The sequence below is a fragment of the Epinephelus fuscoguttatus genome, linkage group LG4, assembly GCF_011397635.1.
Source record: "Epinephelus fuscoguttatus linkage group LG4, E.fuscoguttatus.final_Chr_v1".
Taxonomy (NCBI): Eukaryota; Metazoa; Chordata; class Actinopteri; order Perciformes; family Serranidae; genus Epinephelus; species Epinephelus fuscoguttatus.
The window spans coordinates 34630167-34653850 of NC_064755.1; the positions used below are offsets into that span (position 1 = coordinate 34630167).

At 38.7% G+C, this 23684-nt stretch overlaps 1 protein-coding gene across 1 annotated transcript; it reads left to right on the forward strand.

The window, feature by feature from the left end:
- Positions 1-6: 6 nt before the first annotated feature.
- snx1a (sorting nexin 1a) lies at positions 7-20103 on the forward strand. Its single transcript, XM_049573559.1, has 15 exons — positions 7-488; positions 5069-6038; positions 8007-8143; positions 8452-8527; positions 8808-8851; positions 9079-9220; positions 9311-9389; positions 11278-11353; positions 11608-11721; positions 12740-12833; positions 13517-13722; positions 13968-14111; positions 16149-16229; positions 16324-16395; positions 16913-20103. Exons 1-15 carry the CDS (start codon positions 357-359, stop codon positions 16961-16963), a joined length of 2418 nt encoding a protein of 805 aa, XP_049429516.1. The 5' UTR covers positions 7-356; the 3' UTR covers positions 16964-20103.
- Positions 20104-23684: the final 3581 nt, after the last annotated feature.

Here is a 23684-nt window from a genome sequence, read left to right on the forward strand (position 1 = left end):
CTGCCGTCCAGATCCATGTTACTGTTGGAGCCGCTGCATCGGTCTCATGACTGCCAGGCTAACGGCGAAGCTAACCTGACAAGAAGGAGGACCAGGAAGTAAAAAGACAGCGGCGGTTGGCACGTCCTCCCCGAGCCTCCACTCACTCTCCTCTGCCTGCGGTAGCTGTCCGGTCTTCAGGCTGACTCTTACCACAACCACCACTTCAGCTTTACATGAGCACCTTTGACGTTAGCCGCTGAAGGAGACACGTCGGTGCCGCGCAGTGCACAGCAGAGCCGGGGAGCCGTTGACGGTTGCCTCCCCTTGTGTATGTGTGTGTGTGTGCGTGTGTGTGTGTTTAAAGAAGATTGAAGATGGCGACCAGCTCGGAGCGCAGTCCTCCTCCGTTCCCCGACTCCGAGGACCAAGATGTGCTGGACACTGAAGAAGTCCGAGGCCGAGACAGCGATGAAGACGACGGGGACGAGGACCTCTTCCTGAGCGCGGTATGTCGTCCGAACGTTGGTTTGACGCTAAGCTAGCTAAGCTAAGCTAACTCTGATTTGGCTAACTGACATTAACGGACTAGTTAGCTAACGTCAGCAAAGAGAGCTAATGAGGCGCTTTAGCAAAAGTTTTGAGAGGGTGTCGACAAACATTCAGCTTGTTTTAGCTTTTAGGAAACTGAGATAATAATGTTGACACAACCAACTGTCACGTCGGATGATATTTAACTTACAGCATTTACTCTAAGTTGAATAATCAAAGCAGTTTTGGGGGGTTTTGGTGCAGAAAACACACCTACTGTCACAGTTTGTGGCTTTTAAACAGCCTGTTGTGATCTTTGACACTGTTGCAAACGCCCATTTTGGTATTGATTTCTTCCTGAAAAAGTTGCAATGTGGAGAACTGGCTGACTGTGATTTGATCAGGTCGATTAGGACACAAAGTAATCTAATAAAGCTCCTATTTGCTTAACGATATGCGGATGTTTTCTGTGCACAATATCTCCAACTTCTCCAGGTTAACTTGCACTGAAATCTGAAGGTGTTCCTCTTCCAGATTTTGGACGTGCAGTCTTTTTAGGCCATGCACAGGTAAAGCAAGCCCTAATGTCAGCAGGCTGCAGAGACTGAGGTCTGTGTGGTTTGACACTGACAGTTGACATAATTTGGGAAGTGATTCTCGTATTCAAATGTAAAAGTGAGTGAAAATTCACTCTCTTTCTGAATGAGGATTAAAAAGCTGGCTCGTGCAGTCTTCTGTCATGTGAGTGAGCTCTGGTCACATGGTCAGAACCCGGATGTTTTCCCACAGTCAAAGTTCAGAGGGGAGATTGGAAAGTTGCTGTCTTTGATTTTTTCGAGCGCTGCATGGAAAACATTACTCAGCAGGTTGTGGATGTTGTGTTTAACAGTGTAGCTTAAGTCATGTTTGGAAGTGGACCAGGCAGTGGTTATTAGTGGAGTCACAGTGGCCTTGTGCATTAATAAAGGGACATGTTTTACAGATCAGTGTTGTGCACTCTGGCCTTTACTTGTTTTTTTTGTTTTTTTACATATGCACTTTGTTAAAAATTATTACATATTGTTACTTAATGTGATAATTAGCAAGTACAAGATAAGACTTTCACACTAAACCTAGCTGAGAAGTTTCTTACGTACTGTACTTTACTTGTCAGAGAAGGGAGCCAGCTGGGATGAACCCTATTCAATTCACTTCAGTTTATAAAGCCCAATATCACAAATCACAATTTGCCTCAGAGGGCTTTACATCATACGGCACCCCTCTGTCCTTTGGGCCCTCGCAGCAGATAAGGAAAAACTTAAAAACAAAAACCTTTTATCTGGGGAAAAAATGTTTGAAACTTCAGGAAGAGCAACTGAGGAGGGATCCCTCTTCCAGGACGGACAGACGTGCAATAGATGTCTCGTGCACAGAACAGAGCAACATGATAAATTAACAGTATGACAAAATGATACATTAAGAGAGACAGAGACAGAGAGATGCACAGTAAACAGTCATGACAATAGCTACAATAACATTAATTTTAGTGATAATATTATTATATTAATAACAGTAATTGTGGTAGCATATGTTGTAAGTATATATTACTATATGATAGCATATGTATGTGACAATAATCATACGTGTATAATAACAGTAGAAGTATGACTAATAATAATAGCAGTAGTAGGAGGCATCAGGCAGGACCACGGCAGCAGCGTAACCATGACACGCGATCCAGGCGTAGCCACGATTCAAAGGAACCTGTGAGACAGTGGAGCACAAAGGCTCCGGAGAAGAAGCCAAGTTAGTGACATGCAGTTATAAGACATGAATGTTAGCAAGGGAACAAGACCCAACTTTTTTCTTCTTCTTCGTTTTTTTTTAAATTTATTTATTCATTTATTTTTATATCTTGACCCTTACTGAAGGACTTACTCTTAAAGCTGGCACTAGCAACATGTCCATTTAATGACTGCTTTCCCAAATAGTCTATACTAGAGTTGTACCAATACCGATACCAGTATCGGAAATGCCTCCGATACTGCGTAAAATGAGGTATCAGCGAGTACAGCCTATGACCAATCCGATACCACGTAATGCCTCACATCATTAGGGCTACGCATGCTACAGGCAAACGAAACAGAAACAGGGCGGAGTTTAAAAAGCATTCCACTGTAGCCTTTAAAATGTCTTTTTTTTTTTTTACCAAATTTTGTGGCTGCACTTTAACCTGTGTCTTGATCTGTGTCAACACTGGATAATAATAATAATAATAAAACGTTTTATGGCATTAATTCTGCTATTATGTATTTGTTTCTTAATATTTTACATAGAGTTTTAGGAGTTGAGACATACAACAATTCATATCTCATCCATTTTTATTTTACACACTGGTATCGGATTGGTACTCGGTATCGGCAGATACCTAAGGTTCAGGGATCGGAATCAGTATCGGGAGGGAAAAAGTGGTATCGGTACATCTCTAATCTATACACAACAGTGGTAGTAATATCAGTAACTTGGTACGGTGCTGTTTTAAGCTTAATACATTTTGAAAACGTATGCTTTGATGTTTGAAAGTTAAAAGTTGGAAAAGAAATCCTGAAGTTGAAAAAAGTTTTTTTTTTTTTTTTTTTTACAGGATCTGGTTAGTGTAGGGCTGGGTGATATGACCAAAATCTCACATCATGATATAGGTCATTTCACATCCCGATAACGATACAAATCATGATATAGCACATTTTAATCCAATGAATAAAAAGCTTGCCATAAAAAGTGTAATTTGCGTCACAGCGATATAAACGATAGAGAAAAATATGAAACGACAGACATTTTTCTCTCGTCACATGATATATATCGTCATATCGCACAGCCCTAGGTTAGTGCAGTGCGAATAGTTTATTTTTGCCAAAATTTTAAATGAGATATGTAGAAAAAAAGTGAGTGATTTAAGATAGACACCTTTGACTGTCACAAATCTGAAAATCCCACAGTTGTTTCTATTTTTATAGTTTCTGGCTGTTAAATGGTGTGATTTTGGTGATCTTTAAAGTAAATATGCCTTTTCAACCCGCCAGTGGGATTTAGGGTTCAGAGGGTATTTAAAATAAATAAAACCACAACCACACCGGTGCATTAAGAATTATTTGATATGCCTCTCTGGTTTTGCACCACCCTCTTCCCCCTTCTAAGTAATGAATACTCCCTAAAGATGCACTAAATATTACACCCCTCACTAAAACACAGTACAGATAATTGTGGAAGTTGTGTTTGAACAGTATTATAGTGAAAATACATACATGCAATTTGGATGTAAAGACTATAACATCATAACAAAGACTAGGATTATGCTGCAACAATATTTTAAGAAAGCTGTATGGACAGTTTGATTTTTGTTAATATTTATGGTACGAGGAAACGTCTTAATTCTGCTAGTTTGCTCTGTGTATCAAGCAAACTGGTGTTTCCAATGTTATCTACAGTGAGGGTGGACTAAATGAAACACCTCTAAGTATAACACAAAACAGTTAAGCAGCACCACAAACTACAGTCTCAAAAAATGACCAACAACTCTATAAAAGTTTCAACAAAAACTGAATCGTAAAAGTAAAGAACGTTCTATTGCAAGACTTTTGTATATGTGTTAGCATCATCAGCCAGGCATACCTAATACACATGCAATTAAGTGTAGGTCTATATAACTGCCTTCTGTATGAGCACTCATCTGAGAAAGCTATTCCTGAAACATGATAAAATGTTTCAGCATGACATTGCTTTTTCTTCTGTTACAAGACACATACTTTCTCATTTCAAAGACGTGGTTTTGTTATCAGCTACACACCCAGTAGCCTTGAGTTAGATAAAAAAAAATGTTTTGTTCTTGCATTCTCCACGGAAAGTAGCTCTTCCAAAAGAGTCATCTGGCGGCTCAGTCCAGAATGAAGTTGATAAATACCATGCAAATGAGGACAAAAGCAAACATCAGGCTGTTCACTCATAAATCCAGAGTGACATTAAACAAGCAGTCACATTCACCACTTACAGTGTCTAGTACAGCTCACACTGAAACTAAATTGTTTCTTGTTTGTTCCCCTTAAATCCATTAAAAGTTGAAGGTATTTATCAACAACCCAAATCACAAATGTGAAGTCGTGTTCTTAGTAATATTGTAGTGATAATACATGTGTTTTGGATGTTAAGAAGATTAAAACTGGATACCAGAGACTTGGATTGTGTAACAGATTAATAACACTTTGGGCATTTTGAGTTTGTTAAAGTTTACAGTATGAGTAAAATCCCTGTGTTAGTCATGGAAAACATATTACACAGTGAGGATAAAGGACTATCTGATTAATCTTATTATTCAGTCAGATGATTAGTTAATAATAATCATCTGACAAGCAAACTCAATGGTCCCAGTTTCTCAGATGTGAATATTGCTGCTTTGCTCTATTTAGTGTGACTGTTAATTGAATATCTTTGGATTCGGGATTGTTTGTCGGACAAAAGAAACGTTCAGAAGACATTACAGATAATTTAAATACTCTAAACAAAATCTTTCCTCCCTTATCTGCAGAGCGACCCTCCACTGATCGAAGTGGACACTACACAGCCACCTGCCAGTGATCCCAGTCATGTTACGACAGAGCCTCCCACCGACATCATGGACGCTCCGCTAATCGAGCCCATCAGCAGCCAAACAGAAACCAAACCAGTGAGCGAAGTCGCCAGCGAACCCTCGGATGATTTCGTTGATCTTACAAACAACATAATCGACTCTCCCGATGAGCCAGTCGCAGCTGAAAGTGCCGTTGCAGACGCAGCAAAAGACACAACTCGGCTCCCTCTAGATGAACCCTCTGATGATTTTGAGGATATATTTGGAAGTGAAACTGAAGTGCCACAAGAGGAAGTTCTGGTAGCAGATGTTACCGTCGAAGCAGCAACCGATAAAAATGAAGTGACCAGTGATGTTACAAATCCACCTGCTGATGGGAAAACAGGAAGTGATGAGGAACAGGAAGCAAAAGAAACTTCCACTGATCCAATCCTCGACCTCAGTGATGATACGCCAGCCAGCGACACGCAACAGCCACCACCTGCCAGTGAGAAATTTGTCGATCCTTTGGTTGACCTCCTTAGTGACACTCCACCCGTCGTTGAAGCCAAAATACCCACCCGGGCAACAGTCGACCTGTTTGAAGATGAGGGAAGCGACTTGTTCACAGAATCTCGGCAGACTAAACCTGCCAAGCAGCCACAGAAAAGCCTCTTCGGTGAACCTGATGAGGATCTGTTTGGTGAGCCGCTGGGTGCCACCTCGAAGAAAACCGTCAGCAAAGAGCAGAAGGACAAACCTGTCACAACCAAAGTTGCTGCTGATGTTAGCAGCACAGGGGGGCCTCTGCTGGAGAGCAGTCCTGCAGAACCCGCTGATATCTTCACTGAGGAAGCTGTCACCACAGTGCCCAGCGTCAAAACCACCAGCACTGTCAACTCCAAGACTAATGGAGTCCACTCTGAAGAGGAGACGGATATATTTGCAGGTGGGTCCACTATTTTTCTTGATCTCTTACATTATTGGGATTTTAGGATTTGGTGTTCTAAGGGGAGCATAAGGGTGCTTTCACACCTGCCCTGTTTGGTTCAGTTCATTCGAACTCAAGTTTTTTTGCCCCCTAAGTGCGGTTCATTTGGGCAGGTGTGAACACAGCGATCACACTCAGGTGTGCACCAAGACAACCGGACCGAGACCTTCTTGAAGAGGTGGTCTCGGTCCGGTTACAAACGAATTCTGGTGCGGTTCGTCTGTGGTGAGAACGTGTTCCTTCCTCGACCTGAACCAACTGCAGTCACATGACACATTGTTTGGGTTAAAGATTAGCATGTTACAGTCCCGGAGTTGTCCCTCCATTGTGACATTAGAAAGTGTCACATTTATCTTGCAAGTGTACTCTTCTTCAACGTTTTGTTTACTTCCTGGATTTTTCTCACATGGAAATTCTGACCAATCAAGAGCAGCTTTCTTATGTTAGTCGTTTTATCTGGTCCGCTTGTAAATGCTGCCGTGAGAACACGAACCAACTCTAGGCAATTATTCAACTTTGTAACAAAATAAGTCCCTGATTCAGACCAAAGGAAGACAACTCTAGGTCTGAAAGCAGCCATAGTGACAAAGGGAGTGTTCACATGACGCAAAAAGTCTTTATCCTCATATTTCAGTTCATTTGAACATGGGAGATCAATTACACTGAAAGTCATGTGTGCTGTTTCTAGAATGAAAACAATTCTTTCTTCCCCTTCAACCACTCATATATTGTAGAGTATAAACACAAACATTACTGTCATTTTCAGTAACACTGTGAAGAAGTACTCTTCGAGGAATTCAGTGAAATCTGCTGGCTTTTATTAAACGTGTGTGAAGGCCTGAACAACAAACAAGACCTCAGAATGCAAGGTTATGTCCTCTGCAGAGGGGTCAGACTAAGAAACCTTGTTTTTATATTTCAGTTTACTTTTGTAGAGGATGATAAATTAACATCAAGTTATTCTTCTAAACAGGAACCAGTAGTAGGCGTAGTACTCAGATATTTACAAACAACATCACAGTGTTGAAATGCTTACTAGAAAAAGTCCTGAATTCAAAGTATCAGCATGAAAATGTATTGAAAGTACCAAAAGTACAAATACTTAGTATGCAGAATGATTTATTTTGTTTTTTACTTTTATTTTAAGTAAAACAAACACTCAAAAAAGTTTATTTTCAATAAGGGACTTATTGGAAGTAAAAACATAACCAGAACCAGCCATAATTTAAAAGCACCAGATGATCATATTATGGCCTTTCAGTTTGCATTGTATTTTCCAGTGTTTATTTTTTGGAGGTATGTTTGCCGTTATTAGATAGTGGACTGTAGAAAGCTTTCAGGAAATGAGCATAGACAGACAGAGAATGACAAACAGCAAAGGTTCATGGTGAGATTTAAACCAGGCATTTATTTTATGGTCAGTGTCTGAAACAGCCCATTTGTTTGTGTTTTTAATAGAACGTGTCACAGATTTAGCATTGCATTTTTATAACATTGTTGGGTTCACGATGGAGAGTTTTTATATTATCTTTTTTAATTGTTGTTTTCAGTTCAGTTTAGTTTCAGTTAGTTTCCAGAGTGGGTTTGCCTGTTTCAGTTTAGTTCATATTGTTTAAAAATCTTAAGTTTTAAGTTTCAGTATTAGTCAGTAGTTCTCTCCAACACCTGCAATCCAACTTCCTTATAAAGTTCCCCTCTAACTGTCCCATAGATTAGGCATGTCAGTTTTCAGGTACTGGTCCACATGATTACCTGTGTTAAACTGTAAGCAGAAAAGACAAACTGTAGGTGTTCAAAGTCCATATCAGTGCATTCAGTTGCATATTTATTTGTGGCCAGGATTTTAAGTAAATAATGGTCATCTGGCTACACGTATCCATTCAGCATGTAATGACCTCAGTCTGGTTTCCTTTTTTTCTCTAACAGAAGCCACAGTGGAGCTTTCCCTCGACAGTCCACGGGATGAGAGAAAGAAAGATGCGACGGCCAAACCGTCTGCGTCCGCCCCCTCTCTGTCAGCAGCTGCCAGCCTGGCCAAGCCACAGTCTGCTGCCCTGGAGGAGGTACACACACGCATATCTAATCCCAGAGCGAAATTGCCACCAAGTAATGACTGAAAACTGTTCAAGCTCAGAGATTTGCTTCTGAACTTTAATAGTTTATCAGAATTTTAAGAAGAGTCAGAATTTGCATTTTTTGACTCGTTTAACACCCATCACAACAAAAGTTTGAAAATTACTAAAACAGTTAAGGTTTCCCACCAAAAAAATCCCAATTCTGCTGAAAGAAAATTAAATTGACTGTTTAATAGAAGTGCTTGGTGACAGCAGATTGCTGCGACTGGCTGGGATTCATTTTCTGTTTGTTTCAGTTGGAAGAAGAGGAAGAAGAAGAGCAGGACGACAAATTTGAGATCTTCGTCTCTGTTAAAGACCCTGAAAAAATAGGTGGGATATATATTGTGTTATTCTCTTTTGAATAAAGAATATATTTTGGCATATATAGGTCACTGTAATAAACTGGTTTGTGCATTGTAAACAGCAAGCAAAGTTTACTCTGAGGTACCTGAGTCTTTGATTTGATCATTTCAAACTTGTGAGTAAGGCACAGGAAACCAGAAGAGAAAGTAGTGACTGTTCAGCATAAATCAACTCACATGCAGCTTTATCCTTGAGTTATATTCCTTAAGTCTTTTTTTGTACTGAGTTTTATTGTTGTTTTCTTTAGGGGACGGGATGAATGCTTACATGGCCTACAAAGTAACCACACAGGTAAATACTTGTCGATATACAGCGTTCAACTTGAACTAAAGCTGGTCATCTCCAGAGGACGTTAGCACAGTTACTCATCAGATGTGTTGTAACTATGTGCCAAGAGAGGAAATGCTGGTCAGCATATTGTAAGAGGCACGCCCAAGCAGTGGTCTTAAGTCAAACCTAGTTTACATCAGAATCTAATACTAGTAATTCACCAAATTTCACCAATATTAATATTTCAGAGCCAACTGCCCATGTTCCGCAATAAGGTATGTACAGTGAGGCGACGCTTCAGCGACTTCCTCGGCCTCTACGAGAAGCTGTCTGAAAAACATGGACCAAATGGATACATCGTGCCTCCACCACCAGAGAAGAGCATCCTGGGTAGGCTGACTCGGCTTTACTGTTTCCTCTGATACTCTAAATTTAAATCTAATCTCCATCAGCTGTAAGAAGGGGTTCTGTCTCACACAGGTATGACAAAGGTGAAGGTGGGAAAGGAAGATTCTTCTTCTGCAGACTTTGTTGAGAGAAGAAGAGGCGCTTTGGAGAGGTAAGAGAGAAGGAATGAAATTAAAGCTGTGTCAGAACAATTCAGTTACAAAACTGTAAGCCCCATTTTTGCAGCCTTACCCCCTTGCTGTGCTGTATAGGGACACGTACGGTAGTGGTAGTAACAGCGCTGAAACGGTATCTGTATTATGCATGCGACCCACCATGAGAGATTTAAAAAATACCTGTTAATAATCAATAAGGAAGAACAGCGACCATAAATGTCCGCATATTGGTAGAACAATGAGGTCCCGGGAGCCCCTTACCCTCCGAGCAGTAACGAGATCAGCCGCCATATAACGGGGATGATAAATGGTTTTTATTGACACGTTAGTGTTTACACAGCGCTGTCAAAACATGTTTTATGTCACACTTGAGGCAGACACATATGTGTTAAGTAACACGCCAGTCACACCTCTTTTGATTCCGCAAAGGCACGATGCAGTGTATAATCACACATTCGAGCGGAGTGAAGCAGCTGTCGTTTGGTTCTGTGTTAAAATGCAAAGGAGGCATAAAGAAGGGACTTTGTGCGGCCATACAGCATAATCTCTGTGTACAAAGGGTTGTGGTGTTTTTGGCTTTTGTAGTCTGACTCATCGGATGTAGACTGAGGCTGTGAGCCTGAGATTGGCCGGTTTATTAGGTCAGCATTCTCCCTACCTTCTGCTATCTGTGTGTTACTGCTTTTTAAATCCCCTTCACCATGGCAAACAACAACAACCTCCAAGCTTACAGCCTACGCACTGAAAATGGCAAGTTTTGACAAAGATTTGGATTGTGCAATAAGACCTGCTTTGTTCTCAGAAATTCTCTCAGGGGACTCTCATGCCTGCTGTTTCTGACACAGCCAGTTGGAGTTGATATGCCATATCTTTTTACCCTGTCAGTGGCATGTGCAACCGATGCTGACTTCACCAATGTACCAATCCATTTCACTTTACATGAGCTTCTGTGATATCATAACAAAGTTCAGTCAGGAACACTTAAGTCAAAGAAAACTTTATTTCCATTTGCAGCATTAAATTTGGCGGTATGGCTCTGTTCTGGGGCCCCTCTGCCTTTCCTAGGCCTACATAGAAAGCCTCTTCCACACACCTGCATGGAAAGCCTGAGGCAGGGAGAGCAGCAGCAATGACAAACAGAAATGACATTGATAAGTCAGACACAGCATGTAAAGGAGGAGCTGGGGTGGAGGCAGGTTGCAAAGCAGCTTGCAGAGGAAGCAGCAACAGTAGGCAGGCCACAGCAGCTTAAACAGGGCGCCCTGAATGAGATTCACCAACTGGTTGCATAGAAAGGAATCAGATCTATCAGCTGACTCCCTTCCATCAATCAGCTGCTCCATCAGTTGATTGGGCTGTTTGAGATCAGCTGATGTAGCTGGGATGTGAGCTGAGCTTGGCAGCGTGTCCTGCCTGAACTAACACTATGCTCAGTTTCTGCAAGAGCCACTTATACTACCTCCAGTGAGCTCCTCTAGAGCCAAAAAATGGTCAAATTTCACCTTTAGGGTAACGATAATCAAATTATGTTTGTCTTTTTTAGCACTAAAAGTTGAATGACATAATTGACAAATATCTGATACTGAGAGATAATAGAGATTTTAGTGACAGTGCTCGACTCCCCACATGCAAATGTTCCAATACCACTTCCCCTCTGAAACTATTTTGCAAGTGCCCTGCTGCTGCATCCTGGGACACCCAAGACGATTGTTATTAATTTAAAGAATTCAAACAAGCCAGAGCAGTTTTTACTCTACAGCAGAATTATAACATGTGCTTTCTGATCTTTCCATAGCACTGACAAAACACTGTGGAGATAGGTCTGAAATTGCCCTACTCATAGAAAACATGAAACTGAGGCGCTTTTTTTCCTCCCATTTGCAGGTATCTCCAGAGAGTGGTAAATCACCCGTCACTGATCCAGGATCCAGATGTCAGAGAGTTCCTGGAGAGAGAGGAAGTAAGCTGAAATTGAGTTTGGAGACAAACATGTTCTGTGATGTAGCATGTGATAATTTTCTGATAAAATAATCTTTATGTCATCTAGAAATTTTGTGTCTAAATTGAGAGAACAAGTCTAAGAGGGATGTATTATTCCTCTGCCATTTCCTTCTGCTTGATCCCTTTGTGTATCTCAAGTTTTAGTATATTTTAAATGCAGCCTGGTTGGTGTTTGTATTGTTTAAATGTGTGTGTGTGTGTGTGTTTCTTCAGTTGCCCAGAGCAGTGAGCACCCAGGCTCTGAGCGGCGCCGGCTTCCTGAAGATGATCAACAAAGCAACAGATGCTGTCAGTAAAATGACCATCAAGATGAATGAGTCAGACGTGGTGAGTTCAGCTGTAAACAGACACTCTCGCTGCATCAGGGCTTCTTCAGAATGGAAACTGTTGAGAGCAGCAGATCATTTTTGTTATGAGGAAATCTGCGTTTTCCAGTAAAAAGCAGAACATTTCAAGCTCAGTCAAAGGCCGCCAGTACATTAGGGGGGGTTCACAGTGGCCTGACATTTGTAAGAACATTAGACTGTTAACTTGTTTGAGTTTCATGATTCATCTGAATTTATTCCAATGAGAATTTACACATTTTTTCTTTTGTTATGACAGTTTTTATAATTAGCTTAAATGATCAGACAGCCAGAACTTATCAAACACATTTTCTAGAGTTATCTGGTGGTTTTGAATAAATCTTTTTGTGTCTAGTGCTTTTTTGTGTTTGCTGTGGTTCAAGGTAACATTTGGCATATTTATTAGATGGCACCATAGTTCACTAAATGCTGTAGACGAGGCAGCCAGTCCCTTTGATCAAAGACTTTGTCTGTGAAGAGCTGTTTTATAAAGACACTGACACTGAGTTCCTCTTCATCTGAGCTTAAAGTACCACACGCATGCATTTATAGAGCTTATTCAGATATTCAAGGGAGACTTTATTTCAGCTGACAAACAACATACAAAAAAAGATAAGTGCATTAAACTGCACTGGACTGGAGTGTTTTAAGCTCAACGCTTTTCTCTGAAAGCACCAAAGAGTCACAATGTGCATACATGTATGATCAGGATCAGGGTTCTTGTGTAATTCTGGAATGTCTGGGAAAGTATTTAAACTGAATCAGATTCACGTGACTCACTTGTATACAAAGATTCTAATAATTTCACTTTAATAACCACAGAAAGGTTGAAAAAATCTAGATCTGTCTGTCTGTCTGTCTGTTGTCTTCAAACAGTTGTTTGATGTATCCTTAGTAACATGGCTTTGCAGTATTATTGAGCTCAACCTTTACTGGTGTAACAGTTGTCCTTGATAGTTAAGCTGTACTGACTCTAACTCTCTAACTCTGTTTTGCTGCAGTGGTTTGAGGAGAAGCTGCAGGAGGTGGAGTCTGCAGACCAGCAGTTCAGGAAGCTCCACGCGCTGGTGGAATCTCTGGTCGTCCACAGGAAAGGTTAGTCGTCTCCCTACCAACCAGTAAAAGATCTGCCTTCCATTAGTGTCGTAATTATGTTTGAGCCTGATTTTGAGCCGTGGAGGAGGATCATTCTGACACCAAGTTCTCATGGTGACAGAGCTGGGCGATGTAACGACTATGTACGGTATATCTATATATTTTCAAACAAGATATAGATTTAGGCTTTTTTGCAATAGTGCTTGTGACATCTCAAATGTGGCTTTGACTTGTAGCTGAACATGTAGTCCATTTCATAGAAAATACCGAGATATATAATTTGTATTGTCCCTCAGCCTGAAAATACAGAGATGTGAATTTTTGCTCATATCGCCCAACCCTATGGTGACATTCACAATGAGATCCAGTGTCCTTCACCATGACATGAGCTGGTATCAGAAACTGGACAGTATGGAAATATTTCAGAGGTTCAGTGAACAAATTTTGACCGGATATTAGCAAGTTGACTTTGTGTATTATTTGGCAGTTGATGCTTTTAGGTCTCCTCAGTATGAAAGTATGAAACCAACTCTCACTAAAGCCTAATGGAAACACTTTTTTTTTTAAAAAAAAATATAACCATCACTTTACTAAAGTGTTATTTTTCATCACTTGTTTCTCTGTTGTTTCTGAGTGGAAAACATCTGTTTCAAATTAATGTTTGGCTCTCTCTTCCTCTCCAGAGCTGTCGTTAAACACGGCCAGCTTTGCCAAAAGCACGGCCATGCTGGGCAGCGCAGAGGACAACACCGCTCTGTCCCGAGCTCTCTCTCAGCTGGCCGAGGTGGAGGACAAGATGGAGCAGCTGCACCAAGAACAGGCTGCGAACGACACCTTCGGCTTTGCAGAACTGATCGCAGATTACATCCGCCTGCTCGGAGCCGTGAGGGTACTGAGAAAATCAGTTCTAATGATATCTGGACATCTTAAGAAGCAGTGAATCCTTAAATAGTTTAAAAATGACCCACAGTAATAAAAGTAACAGAAGCACTTTCACTTGTGCTGGATAAGATCCTCAGCTTCATGGCACAAGTAAATAGCTAAATATAAACATGAAATGATCCTCTGTGTGTGTGTGTGTGTGTGTGTGTGTATGTGTGTGTGTGTGTGTGTGTGTGTGTGTGTGACCTGCAGGGGTCGTTTGATCACCGGATGAAGGCGTGGCAGCGCTGGCAGGATGCTCAGACTGTGCTGCAGAAGAAAAGGGAGACTGAGGCCAAACTGCTGTGGGCCAACAAGCCCGACAAACTGCAGCTGGCCAAAGAGGAGATCGCTGAGGTACGACACAGGCCAAAGTCAACACAGTGAAAATAACTCGTGTGCTGGAGTTTGATGTGTGTTTTCTTTCTTCCAAGATTGAGAACAATGTTTGAGTCATGAATAATGAGCCTCTTGAAAAGCCTTCATATTGTTCCTGTATCATTGTGTTCGTCTGATCAGAAACAGGAAGCACGATCAAACAAATGGAGTTAAACTTGATTTTAATCACTTCAGTATTTTTCTATTAACTATAACTTTTTTTCTGGATACAGCAAAGCAAATAAATTAGATTTTACATTCTATTTTGCTGCGCTAAAGCAACATTCTTTTTGTCTCGGCAAGAAATTGAATACTTAAGTTTTTTCTGTTATGCTAAAGCGCCTTAATCTGTCTGACAAGGCTGCTTTTAACCATCAATATTTACAGATAAATACATCACCATAACCAAACATTACACCTGAAAGAAAAACTGTAACATTTACTCCTGTTTATATCACACAACAACAGTGCTGCTGTTGTTACGCAAAATAGTAATGTTTCACACGTTACCGGTCTTGTTTCTTTTAAAAATGAGTAATGCATTACTTTATTTGATTATTCCTTCTGGAAAGTAATTTGTAACACTACTTATTGCATTACTATGACTGCCTCAAAAATGAAACTATCTCAACACATAAAAGAGGTCACCCTTATAACAGAAAACTCAGATTTGCTACTCAAAAATATTTAAATTTTTTGCCAGGATTCTAAAATAAGAAAAATGACTTTTGTATTAACTCAAGTTTCCCAGAAATGTTTTTAATCACATTTAAGAAAGCTGCTTTAGAAAGTGATCACACAGTGCTGTTTTGTTGGCTTTACTCCTCATGTTTGTGTCTGTGCTTGTATATTTTTAGGCGGTAATTTCTGTAAAGGTTATTCTACGTAATCCTCCCTAGATTAAAGAGAAACGTAACGTAATGTAAATAGACGAAAAGCCCCTCAAAGGTTTTTTTTAAATGTGATTTTTAATGGTACAATCACTGATAAAATAATTTTTCCCCCTATTTTAGCAAACTGTATTTATTTTTCCTTTTTACTGACAATCCGTTCAGGTCTGACCCACCTGTACTATACTCATGATATATGGAGGAGTTTGTGGGGCTGCAGAGTTAGTTAATGCTAATATGGGTCACCACCTCTTACAAATATTATTTGCCTTAAAATAATACATCACTAGGTCTAATCAAAGACTGGCCTTCCTCACACAATTACATGATGACAGTCTTAAAAAAAAAACATGTTTAAATGGGATATAAACTGCATTTAATGAGCCAAAACCAACTCAGTCATGTCACTCACTCACCAAACCACAGCTTTGTAGCAGATTAGTCCAGCAGCTTATTTTACATGTTTATCACTAAAGCAGTGGTTACACCTCATGAGAAGGAGATCATCAAATTGTTTGTCAGACAAACTGTTCCTCCTCTGAGTCAGCACAAGACTGTCCAGGCTGAAGAGCCTCTGAACGGGCGCTCTGGACAGCAACGCTGTTTCTGGCACATTTCATGATTTTTCTCTAATTGTCCATTATGCAGATAATTGAACCTGTGGATTCCAAGAAACAGCGTTATTGTTTGATCCGTAACTGTGATGTGATTATTCAGATGACAACAGTAACTTGCTGCATCAGTGTGTTACTGACAGATGTAATGTGATTACAGTAATGCGCAACAGTAACGAATGGATTGTAAAAATAAAAGAAAAAAAATATTCACAGTTAGTCACATTTTTGGACTTTCAAAGTAAAATTTGTGAGACATTAATTTGAGACGGTGAATCAGAAGTTCAGTAATTTTTATCTGACGTTCTTTGTGTGACACATGAGATACTTGAACACCATTTTATCTCAATATCATAACTCTGATTTAAGAAATTACATTTTAGAGTTCCATTACTGACCTTCTATGTTTCTATTTTTTTAGCGTTGCTTATATTTCTTTTCTTTTAATATCCTGACATGAATGTGCCTCTGAACTACTGGACTTTAAATGTTTCCTCTCTTCTTGTCACCAGTGGGAGGCCAAAGTGACGCAGTACGAGAGAGACTTTGAAAGAGTTTCTGCAACTGTGCGCAAGGAAGTCATCCGCTTTGAGGTGCTGATCCATCGTTTCACTGCATAAGTTACAGCACAGCTGAAAATGTTACTTATTACTAATTAATGTTTTTATTCTTAATTTAACCAAACAGAAAGAAAAAGCCAAGAACTGTAAAAGAGAGATAATTAACTACTTGGAGTGTCTGCTTCAGTCTCAGCAGCAGGTGAGTGTCGACAGTGTCTCCTGTCAAACATCAATGTTTAACATTTCCATAATCGAATATTCGTCTTGTAAAACCAGTCAGTGTATGTATGTATGTATGTGACTCTGATGTCACAAAATCATTTCTTATGTATATTTAAAGGGTTTGAAGTTGGTGATCTTACTTAGAAAGACTTCATCAGTGCAGTATTGCAATAGGTGTGAATTATAATTTATATGAAAAGTAAAAACGTAAATTATTATGAAAAGTAACAAATGGAAAAGAGTGTAAATATAAATCATAGATATGGTGATGTGCAGTATTCCTGGGACCACTGAAGGATGATTTTTAGGTGGAATATTTTAGGAAAAGAAAAAAACCAAGCTAAAAAGCGAGGTATCAGTGATTTGTTTTTTTTGTTTTTTTTACATGACGTCAGGAAAAGGAACTATTGTAGCTCATCTGTTATAGATCCTAAATATTAACCACTTCTTGTCTGTTAATGATAAATGACATTGTTGTCTCTGTTTTTCCGCAGCTCATAAAGTACTGGGAGGCTTTCTTACCAGAAGCAAAAGCAATCGCCTAATCCTCGAGCACCAGCCTTTTGGACGACAGAACAGGCTGCCTTCTTCTTATACACTTTACCTCTTGCCTTTAAACCAAGGAAAATGCGCGCATTGTAAAGGGAGATACAATCAACCTGTTTTTTTAATCACCTTTAACATATAGCTCTGTACTCTATTGTATTAATAATTGTATATTTTCATTTAACCTTCCACAAATATTTTCTTATTAGATGAAAAGAGTTTGCATATACAAAAGATATGGACACACGAAAAGAGAATAGATGAATGATTCCATTGATTTCCACAAGAGAAGGGAAATGAAGCGAGTTGTCGCTCTCAGGATTTTCTCCCTCGTGTGATCAGGAGCTCCTTCACATCAGCAGTGGTTAATTGTTTACAGCGCGGCTGCTCTCTCATCAAATATTTCTGGGGACCCAGATGAAGAAAGTGGCCAAGAGTCTCAGTCTATTTCTTCTTTTTAATGACTCAAAGGGATAAAAAAAAAAAATACAGTTAAATAACATTTACGAGCACTTCCACCAGGTGGATAAAGTACTTAAGTACCAGCCATGTTTTTTTGTTTTGTTTTTCTTTCAGATTTAAAATACTGTTGATGCTGAGGGGGGGGTGCAGGGTGTTGAGAGGCATTAGATTAGCGGCGTCTACAGCTGTGGTCAAGGGTTGCATCGTAGGTCAAAGCTTGTGAGTTAAATATTTTAGATTTCAATCATAGTGCAAACTTTACTCTTATAACTACACATGTCTGTGCCTTTTAAGTCGGAATGGTGTTTTTGGTGTAACGTAGGTTTGGGAGAAAGTTGTACACAGTTGTGGGCAGCGCAGAGGCTCGTTAACAGTTACTTCCACAACAGCCATAATGACATAATGCTGTCAATGCTGAGGTTACAGAACAATTCTGCTGTCGTCATGTTTAGAGGAATACTTCACCACCCAAATGACCATCTGTAAACTTGCCCTGTGTTATGTTAACTTTGTTAGGAACACTTTGTTTTTGTTGCACGTCTCTGATGAACGAAGAATCCCACAACAGAAAAAGTTTTTGATGAATTGAGGTGTTAGGCCCTGATCACACAGAAGGCGTTTTTGCAGCTGGAGGCGGCTTTTTGTAATTGTTTTTAATGAGAGTGAATCTTTTTGCTTGCGGCTTTTGCCTTGCCACACACCTTGTGTTTCTGCGCTCTTGGCACCTGTCGTTTTTGCCAGAGCGATGGGAACTCAAGTTGAAAAAACGTCATCTCTTTCTTTCATCATCTTTTTCCCCATTGTCCAATCAGATTATTTTAGAGGCGCGCCATCTGTGGTGGTCATGACAACAAGTTTACAGTGAGTAAACAATGGAGGAGCAACTGGTGGTATTGGCTTTGAAGAGAGCAACGATAAGTTTCACTTTAAGTACTGGGCAAACAACTGGATCAATGAGACTTGCAAGAGTTGTTTTTACGGATATTTTGATATTAGATATTTCTTCAAAGTCAGCATCATGCAGGGTAAGTGATAAATATTCAGTTGGTCATTTGAGAGGTGATGTATTCCTTTAAGCCCATTTACTACAAATTAAGTGTTTTTCTTGCTTGCGTTATTCTTGCTTCTAACTGCAAAGATTTTTGTTTTGTTGTTTTCCAACTTCTCCAGACAGTCTTTGCATTGCATTAAAATCAGCCTGCACATACTCGTAGCAGGTAATCTCCACAGTGAACATCACGTCTGAGTCTGTTTATGTCAAAGTTGTTGCGTCATTGTTGTGGGGGATTGCTACAGCAAGTGTCATATGTTGACACTTTTTTAAGGCATTACCCAGCAACAATGATTGACTTTGAGGAAAGCACAGTAAACACTGACATGTCCGCTGTGAGGATTAGCTTTCTCAAACAAGTTTCAAGTCTCTGCAAGTGAACTTTGATGCTGAAGTAGTGAAATGAACACACGGAGAAACCAAAGGCTTCCTGGAGGGGAGGATTCTGAGTCCTGCTCTGAGATATGGTTGGCTGTAATATTAGGGCTGAAGCTAACAATTATTTTTATTTTCCGTTATTCTTTCAGTTATTTTGGTGACCTCTTGAAATAGTTTTACCTGACTAGCAGATTTTTTTTTTTATTTTTTTTTTATAAAGGTACCCTGTGGAGTTTTTGATCAGTGATAGTGTAACAGAACCAGTGTTTTTTCAGTTTGGTCCCGATTTCTGGTGACGCGAAACGCAGTCCTGCTGATGGCTTTCTGCTTTTCTACTGATCAACACTTGGTGGCAGTGGCATGCCAAGAAACAGCAATGTGCCAACAAACGCAAGAAATAAGAATTAGACTGCTAGGTAGTAAACAAGGATACAAGCAATATACATTTCAGATTCTTCCAAAAAATTGTTTTACAGCATGCATTCAACACATTTGTTAGACCTCTAAGATATACAGTCTACTAATCGGTGAATGTAAACAGTACTTTGTTACCAAAAAAAAAATCACAGGGCACCTTTTATTTTCTGATGATAAAAATCTTTAAAAAGAAGCAAATCCTGACATTTGATGAAGTGGAAGCAGTTGGGCAGTTTTTGCATGATATTGTGAGTGATTATCAGATTTACCTGTCTCTGGAACAGTTAATGATTTCATGATATAATACTGTGTGTGATTTCTAGTAAATGGGCAACAACATGCAAAAAAGAGACTGTTGTTACTGACTCATAGACATGAGGTTAATGTCAAATACTAAAAGTACTGATGTCATATTGAACCTAATGCTTCCCTGAAGCCTCAGTCTGCAGCTTGACAAGTTTAGTTTTAACATCAAACGGTTGAAAACCTGTGTCACATGTGGCACTGCTACCATCGTTCAACGACAGCTTTAATTTCACGTTTGCACAAACTTAAAATTAAGCCGCATAGTGACGAGTTTCATGTTCTGTATCATTTGTTTGTCATCTCTTGACTTGCAGGCATTTCTTTGCACAGTTTTTTTTCCTTTTTTGACAATTAGATGCACGCTTGTTTTCAACTGTTGTTTGACAGCACTCAAATAAAACTGGTTGTTAGTGTGGCCTAAAACTGTATGTCATCACTTGTCAATGTGCAGAGCAACGTCAGCACTGTGTCATAAAAATTTCTTTTAAAATAAATCAATAAAAGTTGCACTGTTTACACTTGGAATTTGATTAAGAACATCAGACTTCAGTGTCTTATTTCTCAATGTGGGTTTTTTTCATTTAGCACGTTTTGTGTTGAATTATATCAATAGTCAGATAACAAAACATGTCATAGTAAAGTGTGCCAGAAAACTGAGAATACAGTAAACTTTACATTGATGGAAGAAAAGTAACATAATAAATGTCATAGTATAGTATGGCCTCAACATGGTACAAAAAACATCATAGTATAGTATGGCGTCAAAATGGCGTAAAAAACGACATAGTATAGCATGGCATCAAAATGGTGAAAAAGGTGCCATAGTATAGTATGGCCTCAACATGGCATAAAAAACGTCATAGTATAGTATGGTATTAAAATGGTGATGAAAACATCATAGTATAGTATGGCACCAAAATGGTGTAAAAAACGTCATAGTATAGTATGGCATCCAAATGGTTTAAAAAACATAATAGTATAATATGGCATCAAAATGGCATAAGAAACGTCATAGTATAGTATGGCATCCAAATGGTTTAAAAAAAACATCATAGTATAGTATGGCATCAAAGTGGCCTAGAAAACGTCATAGTATAGTATGGCGTCAACATGGTGTAAAAAAATGTCATAGCATAGTATGGCATCAAAATGGTGAACAAAACGTCATAGTATAGTATGGCATCAAAATAGCAAAAAAATCGTCATAGTATAGTATGGCATCAAAACGGCATAAAACACATAGTATAGTATGGCATCAAAATGGTGTACAAAACGTCATAGTATAGTATGGCGTCAACATAGTGTAAAAAATGTCATAGTAGTATTGCATCAAAATGACATAAAAATCGTCATAGTATAGTATGGCATAAAAATCGTCATAGTATAGTATGGCGTCAACATGGTGTAAAAAAATGTCATAGTATAGTATGGCATCAAAATGGTGAACAAAACGTCATAGTATAGTATGGCATCAAAATAGCAAAAAAATCGTCATAGTATAGTATGGCATCAAAACAGCATAAAACACATAGTATAGTATGGCATCAAAATGGTGTACAAAACGTCATAGTATAGTATGGCGTCAACAAATGACATAAAAATCGTCATAGTAGTATTGCATCAAAATGACATAAAAATCGTCATAGTATAGTATGGCATAAAAATCGTCATAGTATGGTATGGCATCAAAATCGTCATAGTATAGTATGGCATCAAAATGGTGTAAAAAAAAAAACGTCATAGTATAGTATGGCATCAAAATCGTCATAGTATAGTATGGCATCAAAATGGTGTAAAAAAAAATCGTCATAGTATAGTATGGCATCAAAAACGGCATTAAAACGTCATAGTATAGTATGGCATCAAAATGGCATGAAAAACGTCATAGTATAGTATGGCATCAAAAACGGCATTAAAACGTCATAGTATAGTATGGCATCAAAATGGTGTAAAAAAACGTCATAATATAGTATTGCATCAAAATGACATAAAAATCGTCATAGTATAGTATGGCATAAAAATCGTCATAGTATGGTATGGCATCAAAATTGTCATAGTATAGTATGGCATCAAAATGGTGTAAAAAAAAAAACGTCATAGTATAGTATGGCATCAAAATCGTCATAGTATAGTATGGCATCAAAATGGTGTAAAAAAAAATCGTCATAGTATAGTATGGCATCAAAAACGGCATTAAAACGTCATAGTATAGTATGGCATCAAAATGGCATGAAAAACGTCATAGTATAGTATGGCATCAAAAACGGCATTAAAACGTCATAGTATAGTATGGCATCAAAATGGTGTAAAAAAACGTCATAGTATAGTATGGCATCAAAATGGCATGAAAAACGTCATAGTATAGTATGGCATCAAAAACGGCATTAAAACGCCATAGTATAGTATGGCATCAAAATGGTGTAAAAAAACGTCATAGTATAGTATGGCATCAAAAACGGCATTAAAACGTCATAGTATAGTATGGCATCAAAATGGTGTAAAAAAACGTCATAGTATAGTTTGGCATCAAAAACGGCATTAAAACGTCATAGTATAGTATGGCATCAAAATGGCATAAAAAACGTCATAGTATAGTATGGCATCAAAAACGGCATTAAAACGTCATAGTATAGTATGGCATCAAAATGGTGTAAAAAAACGTCATAGTATAGTATGGCATCAAAAACGGCATTAAAACGTCATAGTATAGTATGGCATCAAAATGGCATGAAAAACGTCATAGTATAGTATGGCATCAAAAACGGCATTAAAACGTCATAGTATAGTATGGCATCAAAATGGTGTAAAAAAACGTCATAGTATAGTATGGCATCAAAATGGCATGAAAAACGTCATAGTATAGTATGGCATCAAAAACGGCATTAAAACGTCATAGTATAGTATGGCATCAAAATGGTGTAAAAAAACGTCATAGTATAGTATGGCATCAAAATGGCATAAAAATCGTCATAGTATGGTATGGCATCAAAATGGTGTAAAAAAAACCGTCATAGTATAGTATGGCATCAAAAACGGCATTAAAACGTCATAGTATAGTATGGCATCAAAATGGTGTAAAAAAACGTCATAGTATAGTTTGGCATCAAAAACAGCATTAAAACGTCATAGTATAGTATGGCATCAAAACAGCTTCAGAAGCGTCATAGTATAGTATGGCCTCAAAATTGCGTAAAAAGCATCATAGTATAGTATGGCATCAAAATGGCGTAAAAAAGGTCATAGTAAAGTATGGCATCAAAATGGCGTAAAAAAGGTCATAGTAAAGTATGGTATCAAAATGGTGTAAAAAACTTCCTAGTATAGTATGGCATCAAAACGGCGTAACAAACCATCGTAGTATAAAATGGCAACAAAATGGCACGTCATAGTCCAATCTGCAAAAAAATGTCATTCCAAAAGTTGGCTTGGTATGCAAAAAACATTTTTAGCATAGTATGCCATAGTATACAATCTCATAAACAATTTAATTTCAAAAATCATCGTATAGTACGCCATGGAATGTTATAAAACATGTAATTGAATTTTGTAATTAAGCAATATCACACTCGAGCTCGTGACGTTGTACTGTGATATCGTCACAGCTGTGATTCGGTCATAGGCACGAGGCCGCAACTAACTGTTGTATAATACAAGTTTTAGTCTAGTTTTTCAATAATCGTCAAGAAAAAGTCACATTATCGTAACCTTTATTAAAATGCTTTTTTTGTTGTGTAAATAAAATGATGTTGCTGATGTTGGTTCAAAAGTAATATAGGATTTGTTGGGTTATGATTCCAAAATATTTAAATTTTGCGAACTAATCTTCCACTGGAAGACAAAATTGTATGGTTAGCTTGATGACCAGTTTTGCCGTTTATAACAAACATAACAAAGGTCTGTAATTCAATCTTAAACATGCCCACAATAATGGATCCTACGATTCCTCAGTGCAGCTCAATAGAATCTTTTGCTCAGCCCCTTCTGCCCACATATTATATATCATACAACTTGCTGTCAGAGACTGAGTTGTATTCCCCATGATTTGTAACCATTTTGTGTAAAATCAGTTTGTTATCCTTGAACAGAGCACCCTGACACCTCACAGA

Bases quoted from the DNA above. Each gene is read 5' to 3' on its own strand.
- snx1a (XM_049573559.1), top strand. From the start codon at position 357: ATGGCGACCAGCTCGGAGCGCAGTCCTCCTCCGTTCCCCGACTCCGAG. The intron at 489-5,068 runs GTATGTCGTCCG...CCTTATCTGCAG, and splicing joins AGGACCTCTTCCTGAGCGCG to AGCGACCCTCCACTGATCGA. The intron at 11,354-11,607 runs GTAAGCTGAAAT...GTGTTTCTTCAG, and splicing joins AGTTCCTGGAGAGAGAGGAA to TTGCCCAGAGCAGTGAGCAC.